Raw genomic sequence first — 14629 nt, 5'->3', positions numbered from 1 at the left:
TATTCAGCTGCTGTTGATCAGCCAGGTTTGGAATGTGACCATGCCCTGTTCACAAGAACCAAACTAACTTTGCCATCCCCAGAGTCCTGTTTTCATCCTGCACCCTGGAAGAGGGATAGAATAGAATAGAATAAACCAGGTTGGAAGAGACCTTCAAGATCATCACATCCAACCTATCATCCAACACTACCTAATCAACTAACCCACGGCACCAAGCACCCTATCAAGTCTTCTCCTAAACACCTCCAATGATGGTGACTCCACCACCGCCCAGGCAGCCCATTCCAATGGGCAATCACTCTGTGTAGAACTTCTTCCTGACCTCCAGCCTGAACCTCCCCTGGCACAGCTTGAGACTGTGTCCACCACCAAAACATGGCCCTCAGTAGGATGTAGGTACTGAGGGCCATGTTTTGGTGGTGGGCTTGGCAGTGCTGGGTTAATGCTTGGACTTCATAACCTTAAAGGCCTCTTCCAACCAAAATGATTCTGTGATTCCATTTAGTAATGCAAAGGTAGTATAGAGTTGGGAAAAGGGGAAGGGAGATTAATAGGACTGAGAAAGGACATAGAAGCTGATGGTGTAGAGGAATTAGCACTATCCAAATAATGATTTGGAAAGTAATTGCATCCAGCTTTCCCAGTGTTTGTTAGTGCCCATTTGGATGTTAAAGTGGGGGGTTTTGGCCATAGTTTCCTGCAGGGAAACTATAGGTCTGAAAAGTAATAATGGGGAGGAGAGGCAGTTACTCCTTTCTGTCCTTTGTTGTAGTCAGTCTGTTAGCTGACACCAGTTTACTTAGGAAAAGGAATTAAAATCCCAGATACAAGTTTTATCCAAATAGGCAAATACTGGAGTGGGACCCACAGGAGCATCCTGAGGGGAGAGAGGAAGGCAGTGTGCTGATCTGTACACTTCCCTTGAGAGCAGCTGGCACACATGCTGGATGGCCAAGGGGTGTTACCCCACTCCACACAAACATGCTTCTCCCTCTTCTCTCTACTCCTCCTGAAAAATAGGGGTGGTGGTGGTGGTGGTGTTTGTTTGGGGTTCTTTGAGGGGTAGATAAGAGAGATCAGATCAGTTGGAAAGAGAGAGCTTTTTGAGGACTGTGTCCAGTTTTGGGCTCCCCAGTTCAAGAGAGACAGGGGTCTGCTGAATAGAGTCCAATGGAGAGCTATGAGGATGACACTGAGGTTTGAACATCTCTCCTGCGAGGAAAGACCAAAAGTCCTGCGGCTGTTTAGTCTGGAGAAGAGAAGGCTGAGAGGGGATCTGATCAGTATCTATCAATGTCTGAGGGGTGAGTGTCAAGATGAAGGTGCCAGGCTCCTTTTAGTGGTGCCTAGTGATGGGAAAAGGAGCAATGGGTACAAGCTGGGACACCCGAGGTTCCACCTCAGCATCAGGAGACACTTTATGGTGAGGGTGATGGAGCACTGGAACGGGCTGCCCAGAGAGGTTGTGGAGTCTCTTCCTCTGGAGACTTTCCAAAGCTGCCTAGATGCATTCCTTTTGCAAGTCTGCCCCAGTTGATCCTGCTTTGGCAGGGGGGTTGGACTAAGTCTCTGGAGGTCCTTTCTAACTCCTAACATGCTGTGATTCTGATTCTGTGACTGCAGAAGCTATGAACCTCTAGAGGATGAGGGCAGGAAGTAAAAGCACCAGCACAGAGGTGACACAGGAATCCAGACTCAGGAGCTGATCAGGCTGTAAGATTGTGGAGAAGGCAACACACTTTTTCTTTCTGTCATGATCTGCCTGATCTGCTTCACAGCCTGGCTATAGCTCCACAAAGTGCTGAGCCAGCACAGCTGAGAGAAGATGTGGTGGAGACAGGATGTGTTGGCTGCTGCAGCAGGGAGCCACTTTCACACTTCTTTCCTTTTCTCCTCCATGCCTACTCCTTTAGGCACATAGCAAGTCAGGTGAAAACTTTCTGCTTTTTAGTGGGACGATTTGTAGTTGGATCAGATCACAGTATCACAGTATCACTAAGGTTGGAACAGACCTCAAAGATCGAGTCCAACCTGTCACCACAGACCTCATGACTAGACCATGGCACCAAGTGCCACGTCCAATCCCCTCTTGAACACCTCCAGGGATGGTGACTCCACCACCTCCCTGGGCAGCACATTCCAATGGCAAATGACTCTCTTGGTGAAGAACTTTCTCTTCACCTCCAGCCTAAACTTCCCCTGGCACAGCTTGAGACTGTGTCCCCTTGTTCTGGTGCTGGTTGCCTGGGAGAAGAGACCAACCCCTTCCTGGCTACAACCACCTTTCAGGCAGTTGTAGAGAGCAATGAGGTCTCCCCTGAGCCTCCTCTTCTCCAGGCTAAGCAACCCCAGCTCCCTCAGCCTCTCCTCATAGGGCTGTGCTCAAGGTCTCTCCCCAGCCTTGTTGCCCTTCTCTGGACACGTTCAAGTGTCTCAATGTCCTTCCTAAACTGAGGGGCCCAGAACTGCTCACAGGACTCAAGGTGTGGCCTAACCAATGCAGAGTACAGGGGCACAATGACTTTCCTGCTCCTGCTGGCCACGCTATTCCTGATGCAGGCCAGGATGCCGTTGGCCTTCTTGGCCGCCTGGGCACACTGCTGGCTCATGTTTAGGCTGCTGTCAATCAGCACCCCCAGGTCCCTCTCTGTTTGGCAGCTCTCCAGACACTCTGTCCCCAGCCTGTAGCTGTAGCCTGTAACGAGCAGTGAAAGAGGAAGGATGGAAAGCAAAGACAGAGGGCATGGCAAGGAGGGACAGGACAGCATCTCCTTTCAGCAGATGCTTTCATTCATGTTTGATTCAGTTGGTCTCTTGTTTTTGCCTGTTTATAAACTTGGCTTTAGTTGACTGTTAAAATAACAAATTCTTCCCTGCAAGTTCCTGACCGGACCAGGGGGGCCTCCTTCTCTGACTTTTTGTTTATCTAGTGATGCAGTTCAGAAAACAAATCCAAGGACAAAACAATTCTCCCTCCACACAACACATCATGCTACTGAGTTAATTTTTGGCCTAATCAGCTTCCTCTGAACGGTAAAGAGAAACAGCTTGTTTTGACAACCGCCTTGGTTTATGTGTGCTCATATGGTGGGCTCTGCGTATTTGGTTCCTTTTAGCTGCTTGGTAAGAGTTCAGGCAACTGTGATTATTGGAAGTAAGTAGAGAGGGGATCCTAGGCTGTTGAGGTGATGTGGGGAATTTCCATGAAGCAAGGTCAACCAGTACTGGAGGAAAAAAGGCTCAGGAGTTGCCCAGCTGGTGAAATTTGGTCTTTGTGCCATGCAGCTTCATTTATGATCTAAAAATGCATTTTCTTCTAGCCAGCAATCTTCTAAAGAACACTTGTGTGTGCACCCTGCGTGCTCAGATCATTGCAACATCACCCCACTGGACTTGTTCCTTCTATTTTGGGACCTAAAGCAACAGAGCTGCTTTCAGTCAGGCCAAATGCTCGTGCTTGCAGATGTAGAGAATAAAGCAGAACTGATAACATCTGGGATCTTAACACCTTCCAGCTGGTGTTTTATCAGAGGGGAACCTGCATGTGTGTACTTGAGGGAGGATTACCATCATCATCGTGACTGTATCTGAAAGAGACAAAAGAAGGTTTTAAACCTATTGAACAGCTTGCTTCAGATGTCACTCCTAGAAAATGCTCATACTGGTATCTAAATCTTCTGTTTCTGTTGGAACCTGTCCAGAGAAGGGCAACAAAGCTGGGGACGGGTCTGGAGCACAGCCCTGTGAGGAGAGGCTGAGGGAGCTGGGGTTGCTTAGCCTGGAGAAAAGGAGGCTCAGGGGAGACCTCATTGCTCTCTACAACTACCTGAAGGGAGGTTGCAGACAGGTGGGGGTTGGTCTCTTCTCCCAGGCAACCAGCACCAGAAGAAGAGGACACAGTCTCAAGCTGTGCCAGGGGAGGTTTAGGCTGGAGGTTAGGAAGAAATTCTTCCCAGCAAGAGAGATTGGCCATGGGAATGTGCTGCCCAGGGAGATGGTGGAGTCACCATCCCTGGAGGTGTTTAGGAAGAGCCTGGATGAGGCACTTGGTGCCATGGGTTAGTTGATTAGATGATGTTGGGTTATAGGTTGGACTGGATGATCTCAAAGGCCTTAACCTGGTTAATTCTGTGGTCTGTATTCTGTAATGGGATGCAGTGTATGCAGAAGACCCTTTGATTTCTCAGTGGAGAAGCTGAGCTGATGCTCTGTGGGCTGATGTTGCCCATCAGGACTGACAATGCCATCATGCAGATGTGTAGAACTGCTGTCTCTCTAGATGGTCAGACCAAAACAGCAAACGTTTTTGGGGTCCCTGTCATACTTGCTACTAAACAAAAAATGAAATAGTGCCTGCTTGTTTTCTTCTTTGCAATCAGTGGCTTTGGAATCATATTTGAAGAGCTCAGGGTTTGGTGATGATGGTATGGGTCTGGTGATGATTTTTTAATGATAACTTTGTTTGTTTTGGTGATAATTTTACTTTTCTTTCTTTTTCCCCCCCCTGCTTTACCAGAAAAAGCCACTGTCCTCAATAATAAAGGAAGTCTGTGATGGGTAAGTTCTGCCATATAGTACATAGTAGATTCTATATTTGAGTTACTAAACCACCCAGGAGGTAATTTTTTGTTGTTTCCAGCAGAAAATCCAACTATCCTGTGCAGCTAATCATTAATTTTCTGAGTCTTGTGGTTCTTTTGTCTTTACACTTTGAATTTTCAGAGTATTTTGGGTTGATTACTTGGAAGATGAGGTTCCTAACAAAGTAGCTCCATCATGTGGGTGACTCATTTAGACTGCTGCCTTTCTGCACACAGAGTGCAGTTTACCCACTCACTTCTGCACTTGTGCTCCCTGCAGTTCATGAATTAAGGAACTAAAGCACTGACTGGCTTGGGTGTTTCTGAGCACTGGGTCTAGTGGCCACTGTAGGCTGGTGCAGGTGATGTGAGTGCTCACACAAAGCTGAAATGCTCATCACAAGTCCTCCAGTGTGAACTAATAATTGGCTGAGAGAAAATCTCTTACTTTAGCTTTGAGATGTTAACATTCTGGGGACAAAAATGCTGTTTTAAGCAAGTGCCTCCACACAGGAGAAACTAGTTTATATTCAACACATGGCTGCTGAGTTAAAAAAGGTGGGATTTTATGTGTAGTGTAATATATCAACTTAATACTGTATGTGTTGGGTATTACATAAACTAGCATAAAATCCTGGGTGCTGTAAATTTCTTTGGGTCTCTCTCTCTCAGGGATTTAGTGATCCTGCTTACTGCCAGCAAAAAAATGCTGCTTGCTGTTTTATGGAGATCTGGAACGAATGTCAGATCATTATCAACTTATTTTTGGAGCACTGAAAAGAGTCACTAGTGACAAAGTTTCTCTTCTCTCTCCCCCCCCCCGCCCCTCTTTTTATCTTTGCCTTGGAAGGGAAGTAGTTATGTAAGTGCTCAGCCATGGTCAAGTTTAGGGCTTGCTTTCACATACACCAAGGGGGGTGGGGGTGGAGGTGGAAATCTCCTTTACAAGATGTTTGTGCTGCAGGTTTTCCCTTTGTAAGCATGCTTCTATCTTAGACTAAAAGCTAGGGAAAATGAAGAGAAATACATAAGAATGACAGGCACTGGCTTGGTGGTAAGAAATGAAGGGCTGGAACACCTCTGCTATGAGGACAGGCTGAGGGAGCTGGGGGGGTTCAGCCTAGAGAGGAGAAGAATCCAGGGGGGACCTCAGAGCTGCCTTCCAATACCTGAAGGGATCCTACAGGAAGGCTGCAGAGGGACTTTTTTCAGGAGGGTGTCTAGAGACAGGACAGTGGGGAATGGTTTGGAGCTGAGGGAGAACAGGGTTAGACTGGGTCTTAGGAAGAAGTTCTTCACTGCAGGTGTGGTGAGACTCTGGAATAAGTTTCCAGGAAGGCTGTCTGCCTCCTCCCTGGGGGTGCTGAAGGCCAGGTTAGATGAGGCCTTGAGCAGCTGAGTCTAGCTGAGAGGTGTCCCTGCCCGTGGTGGGGAGGTTGGAGTAGATGATCTCTGAGGACCCTTCCAACCTAAGCCATTCTGTGAGCGATTTAAAGTGTACTTTCTGAGTTTTTAAGGTTTCAGTTTGATTAATTTCTTTTTTTCTGTGTGTGTTTCTAAGGTGGTCACTTGCAAACCATGATCAGTTTGCACTGCAGCATGCTGATAGCTCCAATTTCTACATCACAGAGAAGGTAGGTCCATCTCTTGGCACAACTTTTGCATAGCCTGTCAAAGTGTGTGTTGCAATAATTTTGCTTCAAATGAAAGTATATAAAAATGTGGATTATCTCTTGTAATGCACTGCCAATGGGGGAGGGTTGGTAGTGGGAGACTTGCTTTGATTTTATTTTGCACTGATTATTTTCTGTTTGGAAAGGCAAATTATAGTTTGAATGTGCCAGGGCTCTGAGTTTGAGGCTTGAGACTGAAGCCCTTCAGCTTTGGTCATTGTGCAGGTTTAGTGTTCTGCTGACAAGCGGCACACAAGAAATATGTGACTTGTGAAGGACTCTTTGAGGAGACCTCAGTGCATGGCACTTCCCTCTCTGGCTGATCAGGTAGAAATCGGTTTCAGTGACTGTGTAGTGTTTGCTGCTCCTTCCAGCCTGTGGCCTTGTCCTTTTAGAGTTCTGCATGTGGCTTCTTCTGGGCCCCTCAATTCAAGAAGGACATTGAGACACTTGAACGTGCCCAGAGAAGGGCAACAAAGCTGGGGAGGAGTCTGGAGCACAGCCCTGTGAGGAGAGGCTGAGGGAGCTGGGGTTGCTTAGCCTGGAGAAGAGGAGGCTCAGGGGAGACCTTCTTGCTCTCTACAACTCCCTGAAAGGAGGTTGTAGCCAGCTGGGGGTTTGTCTCTTCTCCCAGGCAAGCAGCACCAGAACAAGAGGACACAGTCTCAAGCTGTGCCAGGGGAAGTGTAGGCTGGAGGTGAGGAGAAAGTTCTTCCCAGCAAGAGAGATTGGCCATGGGAATGTGCTGCCCAGGGAGGTGGTGGAGTCACCATCCCTGGAAGTGTTCAAGAGGGGTTTGGATGTGGCACTTGGTGCCATGGTTTAGTTGTCAGGAGGTGTTAGGTGTTAGGTAATAGGTTGGACTTGATGATCTCTGAGGTCTTTTCCAACCTGGTTGATTCTATGATTCTGTGTTACTCTGGGCTTCTTTTTTTCGGTCTCCAGCGAGCTGGACAGTAGGTGATTCATGAAGTGATGCAATGGTTTCAGCAGAGGAATGAAATGGCTGTATCTGTAATAAAAATGGAATGTCTGGCCTAAATAACTGGGACATGCTCATCTGAATGGGGCCAAGCAGTGCATCCATTCCTGGCATTGCTGGCAGAATTGCTGGCATTACTGGGATTTTATGAAAAAAAGTACTTGTTTGGAAGAGTGGACACATGAGTGCCTCAGAGGTACACTTTCTAAGCAATGGGATAAGAGCAGTGTCTAAAATGTGCTGAGGTCTGCATGCAGATTCCCTAACCTCAGTGGATTTTGAGCTGAGCAGACCTGAGTTTAGCTGGGTGGACACAGGCGCCTCTTGCTCTCCTTATCTGTTTAGTTTGGCTTAGCCTTAAGCTCTCTTGGTTTTGTTTTGCATTTTAGAGTTGTTTAGGATCTGCTAAATACAGCTGAGACCTGAACTAACTTTTCTCTTATTGTAATTGTTACCCCACCCAAGAAACATGGGGAGCTTGGGCACACTTTAGGCCTTTAACAAGGCTAAATTTAGCAGCACAGCTGCAGCAGTTGCCCATAAGATAGTGTTGCATTTAGGGGTTGTTTTTCTTCTTCTTCTCCTCAGTGTACCACAGTTTGTTTGGGGATCTCCCCTTTTCCCCTCCTGTCTGTAGTGGTTTCTTCTTTTGTGTGTGTTTGGTCATTTGGGGTTTTGTTGTTGTTGTTTTTGCTTGGTTGGTTGCTTCCCACCCCTTTCCCCTCCTTTCTTTTCAAGTTTCAATTGACAGAGGCTTCAAAGGCCACCACAAGCAAAACTGTTGAAGTAATTGTTGGTTACCCAAATTAAATAGGGAGGCTGTTCTGCTAATTGCCCTGAATTGGGACACAAGATTTTTCCAGTAAGCCAGGCACAGTTGAACTTGCCTGCTGGCAAGAAAGCCTGGACTGAGGGAATGCTTAGGCTTGCTGAAGGAATTTGTCCTGACACATCTGGAGGATATTCTAGGCTTTGCCTCCACCTTTGGTGGGTAGGATCCTGCAGCTTTGGAGTTTCTGCATAAAAGGAAGCCTGATGGCTTTTGGCTGCCTTTTCACTTGCAGTAAGGATGGAAAATGATGGTCTTCTAGAACATTTTGGGTTGTACTGTGGAGAGGACTTTGAGTTTGTTTATTCCCTACTGAAAATATGCAGAGTGTCTGACTCTGAGTCACATAAATAAGAGAGGAGAACTCTAAATGCCACCAGTATTACTCAGATAACTGTGACTTTTATTAGATATTGTTCACTGTTTATCACTGCTTATTGGGTAGTGGCTGTAAAGAGAGGCTCGTATAGGGCCATCACCCCTTCTCCACACTTTCCCTCTTTTGTGTGTGGTAGGATGTTGTGGCTTTCTGAGTTGTAACATGAAAAACACCCGGCATGAGGACAAACACACGCACAGCAGGAATTGTTAAAGCCCACATTGCCTTCATCTGTCTCTTCTGAGGACATGAGCAGAGCTCTTTCGTGCCAGCTCCTAATAAGCAAATATTTTTTCACTGCTGCCGAGCAAATATTTTGCACTGCTCCCAAGGATGAATTGTGTCTCTCGACACATGCAGAAAATATTATGGAGAGGTCATCTTTCCACAAAGCCTCTGTGAGTGACTGCTGGTTTGTGGCCTTCCAGGTAGAAATAAGGCCTTTTCAAAGTGCCACTGTGTTTAAAGTTGCCAGAAAGAGAAGGTGTTCAAGAGGAGATTGGACGTGGCACTTGGTGCCATGGTCTAGTCGTGAGGTCTGTGGAGACAGGTTGGACTCGATGATCCTTGGGGTCTCTTCCAACCTTAGTTACACTGTGATACTGTAATTAAGAAGAATCTTTGTAGCAAAAGTATTCCTCATGTGGGACTATCAACACAGGGCTTACAAGGGGTTTTGGGTTTGGTTTGGGTGGCAAACAGCACGTCTGTGTTTGGGTTGTCAGTTGCAGGCTTCTTTATACTTTGTAGCCAACCTGTATTTACTATACAGAAATACAAACAACACCCAAGCAGTTCTTTTATTATTATTGTTATTATTTTTGCTTCCCCCTCCTGACTGTATTGCTTGAAAAACATCCTCTACAGGAGTAGCAACAACTCCTTCAGACAACACCAGAGTGGTCCCTTGACAAATCCTGGGGCAGTCAGGGTTCCTCCTAGAGACAGGGCTTCCCACAGCCTCTGCGATTCTGGTTTGCCTGTGTCTGTGCCCCTGAAAGTCCAGGGGGAATTATTAATGATGTATCTTAGTGACTTTATTAAACAGGAGAAATAAGAGACTGCATGAAGAAGCCAAGCAGTGCCTAAAATCCAGCCTGGCTGGTGTTTTGAGCACAGTTACTTTTAATGACAGTGATAGGTGTGGTGTTTTTAAAGTCACAGAATTGTCAGTGTTGGAAGGGACCTCAAGGATCAGCCAGTTCCAGCCCCCCTGCCATGGCCAGGGACACCTCACACTACAGCAGCTTGCTCACAGCCACATCCAGCCTGGCCTTCAAAACTTCCAGGGATGAGGCTTCCACCACCTCCCTGGGCAACCTGTGCCAGTCTCTCACCACCCACATGGGGAACAACTTCTTCCTAACATCCAATCTCAAACTACCCATTTCTAGTTCTGTTCCATTCCCCCCCAGTCCTATCACTCCCTGACACCCTCAAAAGTCCCTCCCCAGCTTTCTTGTAGCCCCCTTCAGATACTGGAAGGCCACAAGAAGGTCCCCTTAGATCCTTCTCTTCTCCAAACTGAATAATCCCAACTCTCTCAGCCTGTCCACTTGTTGGGGTTGTTCAGTTCTTACTTATCATGGAGGGACCTTTCTTTGGTAGGACAACCATCTAAAAGCCTGACTTCTCAATCAGGATCTCATTGTGCTAGATGCTGTAAAACAGGGAATAAAAAAACGAGTCACCTTTGCTTCAGTCTCTCCAGGTTGTACCTGAATAGGTGCTGTGTGGATGAGGTGACTCAGGAATGTGATATCCTGCATGAGGTCAGGTTTAGACCAGAAAATGCTACATGAAAAGTAGAAAATGGCTGTGTAATTTTGCATGCTATGTGTGCTCCTGAGCTGAAAATCACAGCTGGGCTCTCTGTCTGCTGTGTTCCTTTGCTGGCAGACATGGGAGTGGCTCAAGCCACAGGCTGGTGAGTCATGCCTGGTCCCTTAGCGCTGCTCACCCGTGGGCTTTGCAGACAAGGGCTGGCTCCTCTGGATGAATTTGTGTGCCTGTCTTAGAATAGAATAGAATTAACCAGGTTGGAAAAGACCTTTGAGATCATTGAGTCCAACCTATCACCCAACAAGGCTGGGGAGAGGCCTTGAGCACAGCCCTGTGAGGAGAGGCTGAGGGAGCTGGGATTGTTTAGCCTGGAGAAGAGGAGGCTCAGGGGTGACCTCATTGCCCTTTACAACTACCTGAAAGGTGGTTGTAGCCAGGAAGGGGTTGGTCTCTTCTCTCAGGCAACCAGCACCAGAATAAGGGGACACAGTCTCAAGCTGTGCCAGGGGAAGTTTAGGCTGGAGGTGAGGAGAAAGTTCTTCACTGAGAGAGTCGTTCATCATTGGAATGTGCTGCCCAGGGAGGTGGTGGAGTCACCATCCCTGGAGGTGTTCAAGAGGGGATTGGACGTGGCACTTGGTGCCGTGGTCTAGTCATGAGGTCTGTGGTGACAGGTGGGACTCGATGATCTTTGAGGTCTCTTCCAACTTTAGTGATACTGTGATACTGACACTGCCTTCCCCGAGCTGGGAGCCTGGGTAGAGTCCCTGGTGTTTGCTCTTTCTCAAAGGTGCTTTTGCTTGTGGCCTATTTTACTTTTTTTGCTGAATACAACCTGTAATTGTGTATTCATGTGACATTCCACCATGTCATTGCAGGCTCCTTGTGTGGGAGTGTATGCAAATGACAGGGCAAGGAATGAGCTGCTTGTAGGGGTTGGGGGTTTTTGGAGTGTTTTTGTTTGTTTGTGTTTGGTTTTTTCCTTTTAGTTTTCAGTAGTCATCTGTTTTCACTGATTAATTGAACTTGAGTAAGTTGGAAGCAAACCTTCCCAGTAATGAAGGTTTCTGATTCACTGAAGGGCTTGGTACTTCATAAGCAGCTGAGACTGAGCTAAGAGGCTTTGCTCTGCGTAATATCTTTGTTAGTAACGTTACTGAAATGGCAAATCCCAGTCCACATTTGCCCTGGACCAAGCTAAGCCTGGCTTTCCCCTTCCTGTGCCACTGATAATCACTGATGTGGTATTTCCCTCACATTCACAAATTTCTCACTGTTTTGGGGCGCCTTGCACAGCTTTGTAGGAATTCATAATATCAGTCAGGGTTGGAAGGGACCACAAGGAGCATCTAGTTCCAACCCCCCTGCCATGGGCAGGGACACCCCACACTAGATCAGGCTGGCCACAGCCTCATCCAGCCTGGGCTTAAACACCTCCAGGGATGGGGCCTCAACCACCTCCCTGGACAACCCATTCCAGGGCTTCACCACTCTCATGGGGAAGAACTTCCTCCTCACCTCCAGCCTGAATCTCCCCACCTCCAGATTCATTCCATTCCCCCTAGTCCTATCACTACCTGAGATCCTGAGAAGTCCCTCCCCAGCCTTCTTGTAGCCCCCTTCAGATACTGGAAGGCCACAATTAGGTCACCTCGGAGCCTTCTCTTCTCCAGACTCAACAGCCCCAATTCCTTCAGTCTGTCCTCATAGGAGAGGTGCTCCAGCCCTCTGCTCATCCTCATGGCCCTTCTCTGGACACCTTCCAGCACCTCCAGATCCCTCTTGTAACAGGGGCTCCAGAACTGGAGGCAGTACTCCAGGTGGGGTCTCACCAGAGCTGAGTAGAGGGGGAGAATCACCTCCCTTGCCCTGCTGGCCACACTTCTCTTGATGCAGCCCAGGCTCTGATTGGCTTTCTGGGCTGCAAGTGCACACTGAGAGCTCATGTTGAGCTTCTCCTCCACCAGCACCCCCAGGTCTCTCTCCTCAGGGCTGCTTTCCAGCCAGTCCCTGCCCAGCCTGGATTTGTGCCTGGGGTTGCCTCCACCCAGATGCAGGACCCTACCCTTGGTCTTGTGGAACCTCATGAGGTTGGCTTGTGCCCACCTCTCCAGCCTGCCCAGGTCCCTCTGGATGGCATCCCTTCCCTCCAGCGTGTCTGCTGCACCACACAGCTTGGTGTCATCAGCAAACTTGCTGAGGGTGCACTCACTGCCACTGTCCATGGCACCCACAAAGATGTTGAACAAGACTGGTCCCAGGACTGATCCCTGAGGGACTCTGCTTGTCCCTGGCCTCCACTGGGACATGGACCCATTGACAGCCACTCTTTGGGTGCAGCCATCAAGCCAGTTCTTTATCCATCTAGCGGTCCACCCATCAAACCCCTGTGTCACCAGTTTGGAGACCAGGATATGGTGGGGGACAGTGTTGAAGGCTTTGCTCAGGTCCAGTTCCTGACAATTCCTAACAATAAGGGGCAGCACATGGATTCAGAGCAGCTGTGTTCCTGCCTGCTTGATAGAGGCTGGTAGTGCTGCCCTGTGGACTCCAGTACATACTAGTGGATTTCCCCAGTGAGCAGAAGTGAAACCTAAGTGTCTGTGCACTAAATCACTTTCAACCCTGCTCCATTCAGGCTGATTTCAAGAGTAGTGATCATCCTTCTCTTGGCAAATGAGTCCTTATTTTAGGACTCCTTTTGTAGCACTTCAGGTTTATGCAAAATTTGTCAAAGAAAATAATTCTCTCCTGTAAACATGTTCTCTCATAGAATCATAGGATGGTCTGGGTTGGAAGGGACCCCAAAAGGTCATCTAGTCTGACCCCCCCTGCAGTCAGCAGGGACATCCTCCACTAGATCAGCTTGCCCAGAGCCCTGTTGAGCCCCACCTTGAATATGTCCAGGGATGGGGCCTCAAGCACCTCCCTGGGCAACCTGGTGCAGTGTTCCAGAACTTGTTCCTAACATCCAATCTAAATCTGCTCTTCTCTAGTTTGAAGCCATTGCCCTTCATCCTATCACTGCAGGCCTTTGCAAACAGTGTCTCTCCTTCAGGTACCCAAAGGGTGTTATTGGGTCTCCCTGTAGCCGCCTCTTCTCCAGGCTGAACACCCCCAGCTCTCTCAGCCTGTCCTTTTAGTAGAGGTGTTCCAGCTCCCTGATCATTTTCATGGCCCCAGCAGAAACAGCTTAATTCTTCTGCTTGCATGCTTTAAAAACCTTTGGTAAAACCAGTATTTTCCATTCAGTTCATTGGCTCCACGTGGAGGCTGCTGAGATGGATCAAATGGTTTCAAAAACCCCACAACTGTACAGATGTCTATTTTCCTGAATTTAGTTTGTGATTTTGCCATTAAGCACTAGAGGGGAAAGGCTCTGACAAGGTTTGTCTCTCACAGCACTTGAAGACAGGTACAGTTATGTCTGTTTGGGTTCAGTTGACAACAAACAGTTCTGTTGTAAGACCTGGCTCACAGAAAAAGGCTCTTTAGGTCCTCTTCATGCTCTCAGAACAACTTCTTCAGATGGGTGCTTTTAGAAGATGCAGTGAAGAGAGATCACAGCTTACTGCTGAAAGGGGACAGTTCTGAGTACTTCTCTTCTGTATGAGATCCTGTCACTTCACACAGTCTCAAGCTGCACCAGGCTGGATGTGAGGAAGAAATTCTTCCCAGAAAGAGAGATTGGCCATGGGAATGTGCTGCCCAGGGAGGTGGTGGAGTCACCATCCCTGGAGGTGTTTTGGAAGAGCCTGGATGAGGCATTTGGTGCCATGGTTTAGTTGATTAGATGGTGTTGGGTGATAGGTTGGACTGGATCTTGAAGGTCTTTTCCAACCTGGTTGATTCTGTTCTTTCTATTTGACCATTTGTGGAGGTGTTGGCAGGAAGGGATCATTTTGTGCCACTTCAATTCATTAAATTCTCTTAATAAAAAGTCTGCCTGATTGGATGTAAGGGTGAGGCAAGACCCTTGAATCGTGTCCAGCAACAGCTTGCAGAGTAGGAGGAAGTTAAAGGAAGGATAGGAAGAGGAATGAAACTTTGCTCTTTTTAACGGTTGTGTGCTGTTGTCATTTGCTTGTGGATCTGTCCTAGGCTGATGCAGAATGAGCTCGTTGGCAAATTCTGGCTGTAGTCACCAATGGAGAAGGGATATTTTACCTACAGCCCTTCTGTGTGTGAGAGGAAGGGTGCAGGCAAGGGTGTGTGTGTGTTAAAGAAGCACAAGCACCTGCAGACTTCCCCTGAGAGAAGTCCCAGTGTGGCTCCTAGTGCAGTGCTTGCAGAATGAGCTGGCCTGCTTCCCTGCCTATGCTATACTGCTTGTTCCAGTCTTTTACCTTACAAACTGGGCAAACCCCCAAATGGTAAAAATTTCAGCTGGGTTAGTTCCCTTGT

The 14629-nt window shown here is 47.8% G+C and overlaps 1 protein-coding gene across 3 annotated transcripts in view; it reads left to right on the top strand.

Annotated features, from left to right (window-relative positions):
- ELMO1 (engulfment and cell motility 1) overlaps positions 1-14629 on the top strand; it is a 372993-nt gene that overhangs the window by 75705 nt on the left and 282659 nt on the right. For all 3 annotated transcript variants that reach the window (XM_054177076.1, XM_054177077.1, XM_054177078.1), the window contains 2 exons: positions 4517-4557; positions 6142-6214. In XM_054177076.1, coding sequence (XP_054033051.1) covers positions 4517-4557; positions 6142-6214 — 114 coding nt within the window. The remainder of the gene's footprint in view (positions 1-4516; positions 4558-6141; positions 6215-14629) is intronic.

The sequence above is a fragment of the Dryobates pubescens genome, chromosome 38 (assembly GCF_014839835.1).
Source record: "Dryobates pubescens isolate bDryPub1 chromosome 38, bDryPub1.pri, whole genome shotgun sequence".
Classification (NCBI taxonomy): Eukaryota; Metazoa; Chordata; class Aves; order Piciformes; family Picidae; genus Dryobates; species Dryobates pubescens.
This window is presented reverse-complemented; position numbering and strand designations above follow the sequence as displayed.